The 18254-nt window shown below is 38.4% G+C and overlaps 1 protein-coding gene across 3 annotated transcripts in view; it reads right to left on the minus strand.

The window, feature by feature from the left end:
- Positions 1-2098: 2098 nt before the first annotated feature.
- The window catches only part of LOC306825124 (uncharacterized protein), a 56591-nt gene continuing 40435 nt past the window's right edge, over positions 2099-18254 (minus strand). For all 3 annotated transcript variants that reach the window (XM_079345678.1, XM_079345679.1, XM_079345680.1), the window contains 2 exons: positions 15952-16215; positions 2099-2607 (listed from right to left, as the gene is read on the minus strand). In XM_079345678.1, the coding sequence (XP_079201804.1) occupies positions 2541-2607; positions 15952-16215 (331 nt within the window). In that variant the 3' untranslated portion in view covers positions 2099-2540. The remainder of the gene's footprint in view (positions 2608-15951; positions 16216-18254) is intronic.

An 18254-nucleotide genomic window follows, 5' to 3' on the forward strand; every position in this document is an offset into this window, starting at 1 on the left:
TATGAAGTCTTCACACATGAACTCATTCAGAGTTCATGTGGGCCTACTTGAAAAAAGTCTGGATAAAGTTTGGGGCGAATTGTGACAGGTTGCTTTTGAACATGCAGCTCTCCCCAAATGTTCTCTGGGATTGTATTAAGGAGTTTTGCAAGTGTGTAAAAAGGCTAAAATCCACTAATCAAAAACCCAACCACATGAAGAGGCTAAAATGTACTACAACATATAGAACAAATTATAACAGATGGAGACACAATTTATAACCACTCAAATCCCCATAAGAAGAGTATGTTTAGTGTCATTGGGAAAAAGTGAGCCTCCTGATTGAAATGTGAACTCTTTAGTTTCACATTCAACCTCTTAATAGATTTTCTGTGAAGACAGATTAAAAATAAAAAAAAAAGGCAGCTTGCCTGACAGTAACAGATTAAAAACTCAAGCAGAAGGTGAAAGTTAATGTTTTCAAAATGTTACGTATTGAAACTTTTCAGGCTAAATGAACACAGGTATGTGACCTCCAAGTCCAACCCTGCGTTCTGACCAAAGTCGTGCAGTTTACCTTTGATCCTGAACTAGCAGGTCAAGCCATTACAAGGTCAGAGGGTCCACTCTGTGCATTCCACAGCTTTTAATAAATCACAGAGCTAAAACACAGAGCTTTCATCCATCCACATCAAATTCAGAGTCAAGTGTTTTTTTTCTCTATTGTCGAATAAAATGATGGATTTAACACCTGCATCAAGCTCTCCTTTTATGACTCTGCACCTGATGGAGGAAGAGGAAAAAGTTTTATTTTCAGTCAATAATCTGTTTTAAGTTTAAAAAATATTATTTAGTTTAGCTAACCATTGTTTTTAGATTAACCTCTTTGTTGTATTTTCAAATTGATAAGTAAAACTTTAATCAATAAAAATTGCTTATAGATGGTCTGTAGTGAGAACAGACGTGCACAAATAAAGCCTGCTAATAGACATTTCATGCTACAGGTTTTTTTTTGTTTTACAGATTACAAAAAAAAGGACCAATTTAGCTAAAGGTGTGATTGATTAAACAAACCTCCCATTAAAGGTCTCATATTCTGCTTTTTCTGGTTTTAGTTGCTCTAGTGTGTTTTCCAGGTTTCTTGTGCATGTTTAGTTACATCCGACCCAAAAATTCAAAGTCTGCAGAAATGCGGCTACTCCTACCTCCTCATGTTAGCAGTAGCTAAATGAAGTACAGGGTCCCTAGCTCCCCTCGTTAAAAATTGTGTGACATCCCACTGCGAAGATGTCACTGATCCAAGCACATTGGCTCATTGTGGCAACCACAAGCTCATGCTGCTCTGCTTAGAGAAACATTCTGCATTTCCAATATGGCAAAAGGGGCGGAACATCAATGATAAACGATGCCAAACGTTGCTACCCAATTACGAAAGAGCAGATTGGCTGACCAATCAGATCAGACTTGGCACACAAGGGGACACTTTTTTGTTTTCTTTTTTTCTTCATGGGGGATTCTGAGCATTAGAAATACAGGCAGATAAGAGAGCCTGCATGGAGCGGCTGTAGATAAAAACAGACCTTTTCTAACATTAGTGATTGTGAACGTACTTTAGCAGATAGATATGAGGGCATGAAGGGCATAATGTGGGACCTTTAAACTTCAGTGGCAGCGCAGCCTAGTATTGTAGTCCAGAACACTCTGACCGAGACCAGAGTGCTCCAAACTGAAAAAAGACCAAGACATTTTATGATCGAGGCCGAGTCAAGACCAAGACGACAAACATCAATGAAAACTCATCATCTTGTGAGCAGGGAGCATGTCACTCACTAAGACGTTACACCAGTAATGTTGCGGTTGTAACTGGAGCATTCTTATCAGAGTAATAACATAAAATGTGCTTGTCAGTATTCGTCTTGATTTACAGTAATATCCACACAGTCCGAGATGAAGACAAGACAAAAAAAATGCTTTTGATTATGAGAGGAAACCTTCAAAAAGAGGTCTTTAGACCGCTCTTAAGACTAAGACGGATTTTAAATATGACAGCACTGCAGCCCACAGGTCAGTTAGCCTATATGAATGAGTAACCTTTATAATAAAGTCATGATAATAAGCAATCATTAAAAAGGATTTTATTTTGTTAGAGAATAAAAATCAGTTCTTTGAAACATGGGTGAACTGGAAAAATAAACAGCACCAGGGCAAAGCACATGTAAAAAAAGACATCAGTGCTACAAGCATGTGTACATGCACAATACTTTACCCTCGAAACATTGAATTACAAAGACACTCTCATAAAAGGCCTTGTATTCATATGCAGTCAAAATCTGCTTTTACACAGCTAAGTTACTCAAGTACTTTTCAATAATCTACAGTTTGGATTTGTGCTGGTAGAGAACTCATGCAGAAGTCCCCAGATGACATTAACAATTTAATATGGGTCTTAGGTTTTATGAGTTATTCATCTGGATCCCAGATCAAACTAGATCACCTACATGACTAAAGTGTGTGGTATGTTTGTTATGAAAACATGTTGTATCTCTTCACTTGTTAAACCATCAGATCAGCTTGGACTCTTTGGTGTTTCGGAATGGGAAACTGGTCTGATGTCTGGAAGACAACTCCCTAAGAAAGAAAGACAGGAAAAAAATAAACATTTATTATACAGCGTTAGAGGATAAATACAGGTTATGCTCACATCAGAACAACAGCATCCATGGAGATAGAAGTTCACAAGCAGTAAACACACAAGCAGGCAGATGATTGCCTGCTTGAGTTAAGCAACAAGAATTTAGCAGTGAGTCTATGTGCAGGAAGGCAAACTTTTCTCACAAGAAAGACGCAATGAACTGAACAACAACACACCAGACCAGATCCAGGTGCAGCTCATGTTAGCTCAGCAAACCAAGGAGGAGCTACTCCATCCAAACAGACAAAGTTTGATTTGAAATCACTGTAAACCAGGACTAAAACAGGTATGTTGTGTTGACAACATGCTTTAAGTCAATTGTTGAATCTGTTGCCTTCACTGAATTAGTAAAATACCCACATTATTAAAAAGGTCTGCAAAATAATTTGAAATTTGTTTCCCCCCAACACAGCCCCAGGAACCACTAAATAAATGTGTAAATTAACGAGTATTAGCACAAAAGACTAACGCTCAAGTTACTACCCAAAGTAATTAGTTAGATTTGTTATGCAGTAACCGAGTTTGAAAGTAGTAACTAGTTATACATTTTCTGTTTCCTGGTGTATTATTCTTATTCTTGCTCTTATATTGTGTACATTTTTAGTGCTCTTCTACTTTGTATTCCATGTTATATTGTTTTGTTACTAATACTGTATGTTTGATGTCTTGCTGCTGTAACGCCACAATTTCCCAGCTTGGGATCAATAAAGCACATCTATCCATCCATCCATCTGTCTGTGAGTTCCTGTCACTGGTTATTTTTTAATGAAAAAGGTGGTTTGCATTTAGCTTGCTACGAAGTGATAAAGCAGATATGTTGATTCACATAATCGGAGAAGAAAACACACATTCCGACTATCACAAAACTAATTGTGCTCTTTTTAGATATCTTCTGTTCTTAATAGCTCCTTGCTTTTCTTTGCCCTCTTTAGAGACTTCAGCATTGTTCCAGAAATGTTTTTCATTTACACATGACAGCTCTGGTTTGTTTTTTGACACAAAAGGACTTTATATTAGATCCACTTTGTTCTGTCAACTTGATATTGACAAGCCTATCTTGACTCCACATGACATTAAACACCATGTTTGCACCGTTTAATAAGATCAATGACTTTGACTGTGGTGTGAGGGTGTGTGAGGGGGCACATGTGCCAAAGGACACTGTGCTCAAATGTTCCATCTTGAGTATGTGTTTGATTGAATCAGTGTTGTTTGGCCTGTGTTTTATTGTTGGTGAGCTGAGTGAGTGTGGAGCGATTATCTTGAGCAGGTTAGCCACGGTGGCTTTAACTGCATGTGGTTGGAGACAGACTCAAACTGATTGTAAGTAGCCATTCACTCTGGCCAGCCCACAGTCTGGCCTTCTTACAAAATCTGTCTATGGAGCTAATTCAATGGATGAATTGTCACTATTGTGATTGTGACCCTTGACACAAGCCTTACACTATACGAGCTCCATGTCCAAGTCAGTCACTGCCAATTAGCAGCACAAGTCCATGGAGCAACCAGTGAGGTAGGCCCCAGATTATTCATTTCAGTCTTTAAATGAACTTGAATAACCACATTCACACCCAAGAAAAGTCTTTGGAAAAACTATAATGCCCCTGATAATTATTTCCTGAGGAATGGATATGGCTCTATATAATGAATGCATACGGCTCAAAAACTACCACCACCCAGTTGGGAAACTGACCACCCACACAGAACAAATGACAAAACAAGTGCAAATAAAATACGCCTGTCACCACAACAAGAAATTTTCTCACACAATCACTGGAGTTAAACATGCATGGACAGTGTCCTATCAAGCATTTGCAGTTTCCTCCATTATGGGAAAAATCAGGACATAAATTAGCATCAACTATCCCTCCCTTTTTGCAACATCTACCTTTAACCTCTATTCAGATCCTTCAGCTCTTCTATCACATCTGTCACAGTCATCCTGATTAATTAACTGAAAACAATACTGGTTGTAATCTTATTATGTACACATTAGAAAAGTGACACCACTCTTCCACAAACTACGGAAACTCTGAGACTGTTAGCTTAGCAAAACATGAGAAAGCAGAGGGGAATGGCTGGTCTTCCTTTTTCTTCAAACAAACGTTTTAAGAAGAATCTATCAAGCTCACTGGTAATAGAATAGATACTTCAAACTTTGATTTGATTTTGGCACCCTTGATAATGCAGTCCATCATTGCCGTTCTGATTTCTTTTAACAGTCAGATGTATCACTAACCGTCAAATCTTTGCCATGGAAAATGTAAAAAAGAGGGTTTTTTTTGTTTTTTTTAAGCAGGCGACTCACACTCACTTTGTCTGACACCCCTACCTAGCTGAAGTTGGCAGTTGCAGCATTAAAAAGAAAAACATAGTAATTTCCTTCTTCCTGATGGTCTTGTTTGCTTTTCTGGGAGATATTAAAGCATCAGTATTTAATTCTGTTTCATAACCAGTTAACAGCTCCTCACAGGACCTGTGAGAAAACAGTGACAGAGATATTATTCATGTCTGTCAGAGGATGTTGCACTCAAAGTGAGCATAATGAGCTCTTTTGACAAGTTCAGGCCTGAAAGATTAAGTCTTCTGACTGATGCAGAGATCATTACAGTTTGCTACCCTGTCATATAAGGTTACTCAGTTAATAACGTTTCCTGCCATAAAGAGTCACATTTGGTCAAATGCATGCCAAACCATTTAGACATCCACGCACAGTCTGCAGGCCTGGTTCAGTAATGTGATAGTGTTAGTGGAGTGACTTGAGCTCAGGTTGCTTAAACTTAGAGCATGTGAGCATTGACACACTACATTGCCATGCTGACACATGTGGGAGGCTTGAACTACAAAACACAGGATGTTGAATGTGTACGACGTATATCTATGCATGTGTTTGTCTAGGGCTGGGTTAGTTACATATAGTTTTTGTCCATACCATTACAGCACTGTTACTGTGATTGTCAGGCAAAATGTGCACTTTAGAGCATACTGTACTTTAATGTTTTATTCCTTCTAAACTGAAGAATAATGCAACCATAAAATATATGTTTACGTTGTTTTTTTCTAAAGCTACAGTATACAACCAATGTAAACATCCTGATTTAACAAATATCGGAAAGTTCTGGGTATTACTATCATCTTAATGTATTATTGAATTGATATCGAAGCATATTGAATAGACAGGCAAATGAATGAGTCCTAAAACCCAGAAGTTAGTTAGCATTTTAGTGACATGGGTTCCTAACTCGAAAAGCCAATGGGGATTTTGAATGGGTTTGTGGTTAGACGCCTGAAATAAGGTCTGTAGTTAACACAAGCTTAAGAGATGTTGACGTTTTCTTAGAAGAGATAAACTACGTTAGCTAAGTCCCATACTTTAAAGTATTTACGTTAACTTAAAACACTGGTTGCTGACAACTGGCTAATTGAGACTACAGTGGTTCTCGGGGACATTAAACGTTATCACACTGGGAACTGTCTCACTCCTTACAGCCTCTAGTCATGTTTTTCAGTGTTCTTTAAAATATTAGGTCAATCAAAAGCTTATGACGCTACGGTTTCGCTAGCTTGTCAAAACTGCTGAGTAGATTGATGAAGCATAACAGTTGTGACGTCAAAATACACCGTCCGCACTGTACTTCACTATAGCATAATGTTAGCCATTTACTTCTTTTGGCTGCATTAACACTTCAAACTCATAAATGGTGTTCATCTGTAAAGATTATCAAGCTGAACAAAACATCTACGCATCAGAAACATGTTTATTTCACAGAGCTTATTTTCTGCAAAAATCCCATAGGCAAATTCCCGTAGGAACCACCGACGTAGTTACTTCTGGGTTGGCCTTCAGAAATACGTCATCACTATTCCAGTCTATTGTGAGGTTGTAGACAATACCCAGCTCTATCCGAAAATATTCAATGCTGAGTATGATGTTTTAACTTTACACACTACAGATCCATTAGGACTGAGACGAGGTGGAAGTACTGATCACACAAGCAGCTGGCTTTAAACTACACAATGTATCCGAATCTATGCAACTGACCCTGCCTCTCTGCACTTTTCTAGTCATTTGTTTGATCTTTATCCTCTCCAACAATCAGCTTTTGTCTCTACTTTTATTATAAACAGTGGTGATCTGAAAGGGGATAAAATGCCCTCATTTCAACTGAATGAAGTTACTAGGCTGACAGTCCGATATTATTGTAACAGTAAAGAAAGGACTTCACCTGACTGTGTGTATACGCATTTTTTAATGTGCAGGTAATCAAGATATCTTTCGACCTAACTAGTTGCTCGACCACTTTTGTCCAAACTAACCCCTCTTCAATGTGGCTTGCTTCTAATTTGACACCAAGTCTAAATGTTTTAACACCTCAATTGTGACTTCTTTTAAAGAGAAAATTTTAACTCAGTAATATTTTATGACAAGGAAGGTAACTAACTTGAGTTGAACATCAGTCACTCATACATGGACGTACTGTATAAATGAAATAGTAGAACATGTGCAAAGCTAACATATTAGACACAAACATACATTGGTACATATTTAAAATACACATGTATAGCGAATGTGTGAACATGAACAAAATGAAGAGATTCTTACCTCTCTGCTCGAGCAGACATACATCCTGCATAATTTAAATTTAATTATACTGCCCGGAGAGGACGAGAACAGAAGAGACACAGGAAGCCATTATGTGCTGCACCAGTATAACCATTTCTTCTGTGGCAAGTTAGCAAATCACACCAACTGAGCTCAATTACTCAGCTCTTTAAGTCATAAGTATAGAGTAGAACTGAGATGCTAATGACACCTGCCACCAGAGATCAACTTGGCTTGATGAAAAATAGATCATACTGAAATGCACATCCTCTGTTAACTTGCCCAAGGCATAATGGTAATACTGATCAATTAAATGACTGATTAACTAGCAACATTTTGATCGGTCTATTTTCTACAGGTAGCCAAATTTTATATTACAAAAGAAATACGCAAATACAAGAATCTAAGAAATGCCAGAGATGGTATCTGCCAAGGGCATCAGGAAAAGGTGAAGTTTGATTTGAACTAAAAACAAACACTTGCATTCACATAAAGCAAGTGAGACATTTCAGCAACATTTCTAACATCGAGTTATTATAGAGTTTCTGTACTTACTTGATTAATGTGTAATGTTAATTCACGGTTGCTGATATCAGGCAGACCAGACACAGTTCACCTTTAAGAGATCAAGGACAGCTTGGAGAGTGTCAACAACTCTTCCTGATATCTGCAAGGATGTTTGGGAGAACTTGTTGTTCACTCCAAGTTCCTAGACATCATAGATTATTCTAGGAGGGTGAATGTGACACGACCCTGATAATTGTTTCTTTTAATAATGGCAGAGCTGTTGGAAGTGTCCTGCAGTTGTGTTTTAGGATGACACTGAACCGTGTTATGTTGAAACATGTCTCCTGCAGCATTTGTCTGATGTATAAACTTTCCAATAAGTCCAACGAGTGTTATTGTGTGGAGTCAAGTCTTGATAATTTCCTCAACACAGATAAAGGGCTGTAAACGATCTGTTGTTTTCGTGGCGATTAATTGCAAAATTTCAAAGGTTAATCATTAAAATTTCATTGCATGTTTAAAATGTGATGTTAACATGTAAAGCACTTTGTGCTACTTTTAAAAAGTATGAAAAGCGCTTTATAAATAAAGTTTGATTTGATTTGATTTGATAAAATTCCATCAGTTGCATTTTAAAGCAGCGTTTAAATCTGTATTCCCAATGTAAAGCAATTACCAACAGTGGCTTTTTTTGGAATCAAAGTAATGCTAAGAAGTGTCCTCTATGAGCTTGACTTTAGATTTCTTATTTAAATAACTGCTGCGCTGCTACAGCAGTGTGCTCTGAGAACATATGGCAGGAGACAGCGAAGGTGTGCCAAATAGGACTAAATATTCCGTTAATAGTGCAACTGCAAAAGACATGTCAATTTCGGACTTTAAGCACTTCGGGAATGGTGCATTAACGCTAACAGCCCTAGTATCATGTAACTTGTTCCAGCTGAAGGCATCGCACGTTTGCATTCTTACAATTACTAATGAGCAGTTAACAAATAGGACAACTAATGCTTATTTCAATGTTATACCGTTGCAGGCATTCAGACATAAAACAACAAAATGGACAGACAGAAATCTTGAACCTGAGTATGGCAATTGAGAAGATACTCGCTTACAAAAAGTACCTGAAACAGGAAGTAATCTGAAGAGTCTGAGACCAGTATGTTATTTATGAAATGGCTGAACAATAAAATAGAACTACAAGTTTAACGTCAGTTTATTAATAGTTGAAATTGATTCAGATTTATTTCTCTTGATTGGTTTATTGACAAATCATTTCAGCACTATATTTTGGTTTCATTGTCCCTGATCAATTGGAGTTGTGACATAATACATTAATTCACTTTTAAGTAGTCTTAAAAACACAAGTCATACTAGTTATGTAAATGTAGCATGAACAAACAACGATTGAGAAAACAATAAAAAATTAGAACTTCCATTAAACATCCACGGTGAGATGGGAAAGGCGACTTGGTAAACAATATGGTGAGAACGTTAAGGAGAGTTCAGAGGAGGGGTCTCGTATATCTGAATCTTCACTGATGCTACTCAGCATGAGAACTCACTGAATCTCATTCTTTTTGATGTTTTGTCAAAGCACTACAACCTGGCTTTTTTTTTTTTTTTTTAACCTGGAGACGTTTATTTGACACATCAGTGAAGAGCTGGCCTCTCACTTATAGAGACAATAGGCTCAATCATTCACCACCAACCTTTACAGCCCTATTTCCCTCATCCTGTCCTCAGCAGGTGTTCATAGTAAGACAGAGCGGATATCAGTTGCAATCTCAGATACGGGCGGGCTATAGGAAGTGCTGTGAAGATGATGAGACTTTAAATGACAGTTCATTAGATGCAGGACAGATGTAGATAAGGGCAGTAACAGGGTGAGTGAGTGTCTGTGACTTATTTAACTGATCCATTAATAGAGTCTCTTTTTGAGGCCGTTTATTTTTTACAGTCTTTGGCCAATAGACAAAATCTCAAATTTGTAATCAGATACAGCCATCACAAGTAAGTTCACTTTTAGCACTGCCACACTTAGAATCACAAGGTAGTCTTTTGTCACATTCTTAAATAAACAAATAAGATAGGGACAATAAAGCGTGCTTTTTTCCCCCTGTCTTTACTGCATAATTTGATCTGGGGGAAGATTTCTTTTTGTTTTTGTTTTCTGCTTTAAAAAAAAAATATCCTAATTCAAAGAATTGACAAAGATGCAATTCCTTCCCAATTTTCTGGTCATCTTTGTCATTGGATCATCCGATGGAAGGGTTTGAATTTCTGTGATTTATGTAGCTCTTTCCTTCTTCTGTTCAGTTCATTGCATTATTAATTTTGGCAGAGGGTTTGAAATTAGCTTGAAACGATGGTAGAGGGCTCTGTTGTTGATCGCTGTTGTTGATCATCATAAGGGATGCTCAATGAAAGAAGTCAGCCGAGCTCTTAGTAAGACTAAAGTTGATAACCACATTTGATTCCCTGTTTACTTTTGTACTTTTAACCTACAAGCCTTTTTTCCTGACTGCCTTTAACCATGACCTGAAAAGACTAGCATTCACTTTCTTTAAGATTACAGATAAGAAACGATATAGGACATGTCTGAGTGAAACCTGATTTTTCCATTAAGAATGACAGTACCCTTTGTGACACAGAAAATAAAAAACTAAGCGCTGACACAGCAATGTATTTTCAATCTTTACAATTTATCACTTTGCTCTGCTGCAGACATGGAGGGAACCCTTTTATTCAGGTCTTCAAAAAAACACTGAGGTGTGGTCCATTCATGGTTCATTCACTTTTAAATGTATAGCTGTTGGCTTTTGTTCGCCTCTCTAAACAAAACACCACAGCCATTCAAAACGCTGTACATTCTGTCTCGAGGCTAACTTTCAGTTATGCTCTGTTCAGTAAATCACTACAAATTTAGTACATTTGTAAATGTTCAGTAAATTATCAATACACTGTAGTGATATGATCGATATCTAATTAAAACAGACTCTGAATTTCCATTTTAATAAGATACACAGGATGTCTGAGTATGCTACATAATGATGACATGGTTGAAGGTTTTTACTAACAAAAGGTGACTTTGGTTCTGGAATGATTAATGAGCTTAGAAACAAAAAAGGAGATTTTGACTATAAACTTTAACAGATATATGTGGATCTCATGAAAGGGGAAATATTTGAATGCAGTGTTTAAACATTGATCTCTGCTAATTTATTTCATTTTAAAACTATCAGGGTAAAGGTCGACAGTCATCATAGAGTCAAATGTGTGCATATGAGGCCGAAGGCTTAGTCTTTGATCAAACAAACACCACAATGAGGGATGTCATCGGAGCCTTGCTTTTTCACTCAGGTGTGACCTGGAGGATGTTATCATTCACATGGTTGAACTATGCAGTTGCAGTAGACTTACAGACCCCGATGTGTACGCACGCACACACTCACTCACTAACAGCCGGACATTGCAGGGAAATCTGAAAGGAATCTAATGAGTGAATAAGATTGCAGTAAAATGTGTTAAGAGGACAATACTAAAACAAAAGTCAAGAACTCTAAAACATTTTAGCTGACAACTGAAATAATATAAGCAAACTAAAAAAGTCACAATTCTCTCCAGCTAAGCAAGGCACAATTAACTCTTACTTGCCCAAATGTACCAAGACTTACACATACAGTTTCAAATGACGTCAAAATCTGTCCTTTAGCAAGGATACACATACAGTAAGCTAGAGGCTACCCCGAGGCACTGTGAACTAAATCAGACAACTGAGCAGACACACAATTAAACCTGGAATATAAATTGCATCAGTTTATAAGTGGGGGTGTCCAAGAGGGACAGAGCGACAAAACGCCTAAACTGTCTTCCATGCCTGATGATTTCCACTGTGGTGAGTGCACAATGTGCAGTTTCTGTGCAACTGTGGAGCTCTTTCTAGAGCTATCTGTTTTCCCCATGTGGAGTTTGCAATCCTGATAGCTGCTGGCACAGTAGTTGAACCTGCTGTTATGTCGGATAGTTGTGATGTATGGACCCCAAAGTTTATTTACATAAAAGTACAATTTTCTTTGGATGAATGGCTGTGACTGAATGAGGGAGAGAAGCTGCATTGCTTATTCACCCAATTTTATGGCAAGTAAGATGTTTTACCTGCATTCCAGTGGATGAACTAAATATCATGATGTAGAGTACTCATCCATGTGTTTGCAGCGATGTAGTTTTTAACTTAGCTTGGTAACTAATGCGCATATAACAGTGATTGAAGCCATGCCTGATTTGTTTATGGTAGTCCGGGGGATAAAGGTGTCACATGGTTGGTTAAAGCACAAAACACTGCAGTTAGAGCTCCACTGTCCCTTTGTTTCTTTAAATAGGATGTGCTGCGTTTGATCACTGATCCGTTCTGTATCCTCACTACCCCGTTACATAACAGCACAACACCTGCATTGGAGCAATTCCCTTAGCAATGGTAGAGGCTGTTTATGTATGGATGTGTTTGTTTCTAGTTCATTTAACACGAGATTCAGTTTGCCCATTTGATTTAGGATATTTCATGCATAATCAACCTGAAACTGTTTTACAAACTTACAGAGTTACAATTTCCTTGAAGAGATTTTTTTGTCCAAAGCGACATATATCTGAGAGTAAGAAGAAGACTGGCAAGGATCGAACAGGAGTTAACAATGTGTGTAAGGCAACAAACCATTTTAAGTCAGATCAGACACAGGTGCTGACAACCACTGAGGCCATGCAGTGTATTTTACGTCGTGTTTCATCAATTGAAGCAAGCACAATTATCAAGCCACATCAACATAAACATTTTGAAAACACATGATCACGTTTTGTCAGATATTATGGATGTGTAGCAAAGCCAGTATCATTTTTTTAAGTGCCAGCTCACACAGAAAACATTTGACCCTCATGATGAACATTTTTACATTATTTTATAAGAGAGTCCAGATCAAGTCTTCTACTCGCACTGATAATCAGTTCAATGAGATTAGCAGAATATCTGCTGATATTTTCAAACTCCTATATTAGAGATTAAAAAGCTTGACATGTCAAAGGCTCTTTCATGTACTAAGGACAAACATGCCTTCATCTAAGCGGTTCATCTAACTTAACTTTTATTTTTTATAAAACATATGCAAAAGGATTTATCAATAAAACCAAAGTGGTTTTCTTCTTGATACTGATTTTGATGTTATTCATGGACAGCTACACTCACTGCTTTGCCCTTCATACATTTGACGGCTGTCTTAAAACAAGGTATCCATACAGCTTACTTTGCCAATATCAACATGTTCAACTGAAATAATTAAGCTGACATCCCCTTTATGCACAGAGGCCCCACAATTCCACTGCGAGCAAGCACTTGGCAACAGCAGTGAGGAGAAACTTCCTTTTAATTCACCAAAACCTTAAACAGGAGCGGGCCATAGGGCATCTGCTTTGAACACATAGTAGCACGTTACTAAAGAGAATGCGTCTCTGAACATTTCCCCAGAGAGACAAGATGAGAGCTGAGTACAGGACCAAAGAGTGGCTCCCACACTGCTGAACATACAGTCTACAGCAGCAGAGGATCAGGTGACAAGCTCTAGTCAACACACACTTTAAAACACACAAATACCCACCAGCTCATGCAGTATGCATAGGTGTGAATCATGGTTCTGTCTCATCCCATACATGCAACCTGAATGGCTGCACACTGGACTCTGCCTGTCATCCTTAAAGCTGGTACAGATAATATCTTTTCAGTCACAAATTCATACCGTGTTCTTCTGACAGACTGCAGGGATAACATATGTTCTGCTACTCTAAAATGGGAAAAATGACTAATCGCGTCAGTGACTTTATCCTGCACACCTGAACGCAACGATCACCCTCAGTGTCCTCACACAGTGACCAAATACTGAAGGGAGGTTGTGTGAGCTTCTATTTTTCTACAAGAGAGTGTTTTGTGTCAAGAAGAAATGTAATCAAAGTACAGAGAACAATGTCAAACTAAAAGTTTCAAAACGTATACTGGATACATGCAACAATACAGAGGTTCTGCAAAATGGGAAAAGTTCATTTCATGACTGTGCAATTGTGTGATTAAGTTTAAGGAACTGGGTGCACGTGTAAACCTGTGATTGCAATACTGGTTGAGCTTGTTACCTGGCACTGTGTCAGTATTTGCTTGAGCTGTGATTCTCTCTGGGAAAATGTTTTCTGTCTTGCTAACCTGCTTGTCTCCATTTTGTTTACTGTGTTACCGTGTGTACGATTGAAGACAAACAAGTTTCATAATTAGCTAAAATGCAAGTTTTGTGTGCATGTTTTCTGCAGCATTGCCGTGCACCCATGCCCTTTCCTGTATGCAGCACTTTATCTGTCATTGCCTCTCTGTGGCCCTCTTTTTTTTAGTTCTTTCCTTTATCTGACCTCCAGAAAGAGAAACGCCATGAAACGTGGAAAAGTCATTTCAGGCTGGGTGTGTCTGGGCCTCTGGCAGGCAGATAGTGTCCATCACTACGGTAGGAAACAGAACAGCTTTGCTCATCTTCCTGTGCATGTGCAATGTTTCTCCTCTTTTTCCCACACACAGTCAACCATGAAATACTCCACTTCAAGTTCTCTTTCAGAATGCATGCATGCAGACGTAAAAGAAATTCCGTAGTTCAATAGCAGATATGTGATGAGTTTACCTTCTATGACAGTCTTGGGAGGGACGTATGACATAAAAGGTGCATAACCTACTAAACAGGAAACTGCAGGTCTATTTATGTACTGTGGTGACCCCACCCTGCCCTGCAATGGAACATACAGCAGAGTCTGTTTGCTCTTTTGTCTCCATGTTTCACACACACACACACACACACACACACACACACACACACACACACACACACACACACACACACACACACACACACACACACACACACACACACACACACACACACACACACACACACACACACACACACACACACACACACACACACACACACACACACACACACACACACACACACACACACACATAAAAAATCATAAAGTCATTCAACATTACAATAAACAAATCGGTGTGATCTGTTAATATTGATTTTAACACCACAGCCTGTCACACACTAATCTGGAAATCATGCAGGGACCTGGCTGTGGTGTTTCTGCCTGTGGATGGTGCTGCTCTTGTGGTTCAAATATGACATTTGTCAGCATGATCCTTTCAGATTGAAAAAATACAACATATTTGAGTGTTGAATCATTTACCTTGTGTGGTTGTTCAACATAAATCTGATCAGAAGCAAAGATTGCTTTTTGTTTGAGGAGTGGTGCTAGTTCTCTACATTGTCCATGTTTTCAAATGAAAAAAAAAAAAAATCAAATCGATTTTTGATTTTCAAGAACCCTAAAGCAATTTGTTAGCTGTTTCAGGAGATTGCCACTATACACTTGGTATCTTCAGTTCAAAGAGTTAAAAATCAAAAGTGAAAAATCAAAAACAAACTAAATATTGCGATCACATATTGAAACTAGCTTACATGGTGGATATCATTTGTTTGGGATTCCATAGAAATACAACAAAGACATCAAATGGAAAATAACATATTTTTAAGAAAATTAAGCCACTACATAATTTACACCTTATTTTCTATTTTACTTTAAAACATTAATGTAGAGTACAAAAATCATATAATAAATCATAGTCAGGATATCTTTCTCAAACAAACATACCTGCTGTTAGTGTCGAGATTGTTCAGTTTCGAGTTCTCCATTCATCAAAATGACAACTTAACAGTGACTCTAAAAACTGGCTAAGCCGTCAGCCAGTGTGGAGGTGAAACGCATCACAGGGAGGTCAAATAAGAGTCAGTGGGATTCGGGCTGAGATGCATCTCCTTGAGGTGCTTTTACACTCAATACCTGGATTACTTTACTGCAAAAAGGAATAAATACTAATCAGACCTTAAATCCACTAATGTAGAATGCAGTATTGGCAGGTTTTATCTTCAACTTGCAATTCTTAAGACTTAGAAAAGTGGGATGTGGGATTTTGACAATTATAAAAAGGGGGTACATTTAAGAAAAAGTGACTTCAATTCAATTCAAAAAACTTTAGTTGTCCCCGGGGGGCAGACTTGTTAGACAAATGAGACAGTCGTGATGCTCTTACTTGAGGAGAGCTGTGCGGGGTGTGTCCTGCTGCTTTGGCTGGTCCTCACGTTGACTTGTGCTGGACGACGATGGACTTGAAGCCAGGACAGATGGAGAAGGAGGAAGGGTCGAGGAAGAGGAGGAAGTCGGTGTTTGGCTCGGATGATTCTTTTTGTAGCGGAGGACACGGAGTGACTTCACTCTGGTGGGCTGAACTTGGCTGTGTTTGCCATGGAAATTGGCCACCTTTCCAACAGGACCTGTGCCTGCCCTCTTGAAGGTTCTATAATAAAATAATATTGGGTTAAGGTAGTGCTTGCTCTCCAGATATTTGGATGTTTGGTGAGTACATTTCAGAGGCTATCTGACGAAATGTCTTACCAACAAGTCATCAAAACTATGCTATGAGTATGAAGCGAGTTTTATGTAGCTGCAGATATACTCCTCTCTCTCTGCTGTCATGACTGTGAGCCTTGGGGAGCACAATGAGAAACCAACATACCGACTAGCGCACACGCCCACACCAGCCAGCCACCACGTGGCGCAGCCCCTTTAACTTTCAGTGCATCAGCACACAGTTGATCCATACGGACCGAGATCTGGTCAAACAGTTGATTCTACCTTTCTCCGCTAACTCTGTGTCTGCAGCTAACGTAACCATAGCAACGTCCTCTCACAGTCGCTGTAGTCTCAGTCTGTACACGTCTCCATTCATTCAGTGAAACAGCGCTGCGTTATAAACACTGCAGGTATAGTGCACGCGAAATCCACGTGCAAAAAGCATGTTTCTTAAATAATTCAACTTCTGATCTGATAAAATTGTTGAATCTGTGACTTAAATCTGCGATTAATAAAACAGAGCATAATGCTTTCTCAATACAGTACAGTACAGTAACAGATGTGTCTTTGTTATTTCAGCCGTTATAGTATAGCGTCAGCAGCTGTATAGCAGAGGTGGTTGGCTGTAAAAAAACAAGCGTTACTGTGGCAGCTGCGAAGTCAAACTATTCCAACAAGCAGGTTAGCAGGACCGCTCGCCCAAACAAGTGTAAGAGCCAAAGAGACTAAGAGATGCATTGGTGAGAAAAATGAGAAATGAGAAAAAAATAAAATAAAATCTAAGCAATAATTTTTAGTCATAATTTGTCTTCAGTCTCATTTTGTAAAATAGTGAAAGAATTATATCATGAACCCAGTATTGTGAATCTTATTGTAAGTGGAGTGAATCGTTACATCCCTAGTATGCACATGTTTAGGTTTCAACATCAATACACATTCGTTCATGTGCCCCTAAATTGTTGGCAAGACGGCCAATCAGCTCATTAAATAAACGGTCACAAAATCAAAGTGAACATATAAAGCTGCTCATACACACATGAGGAAGAAGGATTCAATGTAGTTGCCAAAAAAGAAAGCAGTGCCTTCTAACATTTGTATGAAGTTTCTCCTCCAGCTAACTTCCTGTGTTTCTACCAGTTTCTTAACAAATGCAAGACAACCATTCAAACAGGATTCCTTCAGACAAAGACATACAGAAAGTCAAGATGCCAAGACAATGCAGTATAGCAAGAGATATGTAACATGGTCATGGTATAATGTCAAGCTACCGTGGTATTCAAGCATTGTGACTTTTTAGGCTATAGGTAAGGGAACAAAGCCCTGAACTTTGACCCTTCAGAAGCAGCATCCACTAAGAAAAGTGTGATACAATGAAGAGTCCTCAGCAGATGACATTGTTCTTCAAGTGGCAGCCATGTAAACTCTCCAGCTTAGACCAATGAACACCAGGCAAAGAGAGGCAAATATTTATACAGTACAACTGAAAAGCAGCTTTAGTTGACGACACTTAGAGAAGTATTTAAAATATTAATTGAATTCTAAAGTAGTTAAAAAAAGAATTCTTGCTAGTCCAGCCACACAAAATTATCTTTTTTGTCTACCAGAAAAGCTCCACTTAAATAAGTAATGTATGACAGGACCAAGGATGATTTTAAAAGCCTGAGATCTGCCAAGGTCAGGACCACTGTCATGACTTGTTTGTGTCTTTTCTAACAGAGATCTGCCTTTTGTCATCTGTTGATCTGGAAGACAAGATTTAGAAAAGATATTCTGACAAAATGGACAGAGGGAATTTTGCAGCACTGCACTTTGACAAACTTAGGAAACGTTTAAAAAAACAGTGCAGGCTTGAATAATAAAATGTTTTTCAGCGACTGAGGTCTGCATGAGGTCCTCCTGGCCATCTTTGATTTAGAAAATTTTCATCAAGGTCGCTGACCTGCTCACAAGACGTTTGGATCATGGTTGTCACAATTTCATGAA

This window comes from Symphodus melops, assembly GCF_947650265.1.
Source record: "Symphodus melops genome assembly, chromosome: 6".
Taxonomy (NCBI): Eukaryota; Metazoa; Chordata; class Actinopteri; order Labriformes; family Labridae; genus Symphodus; species Symphodus melops.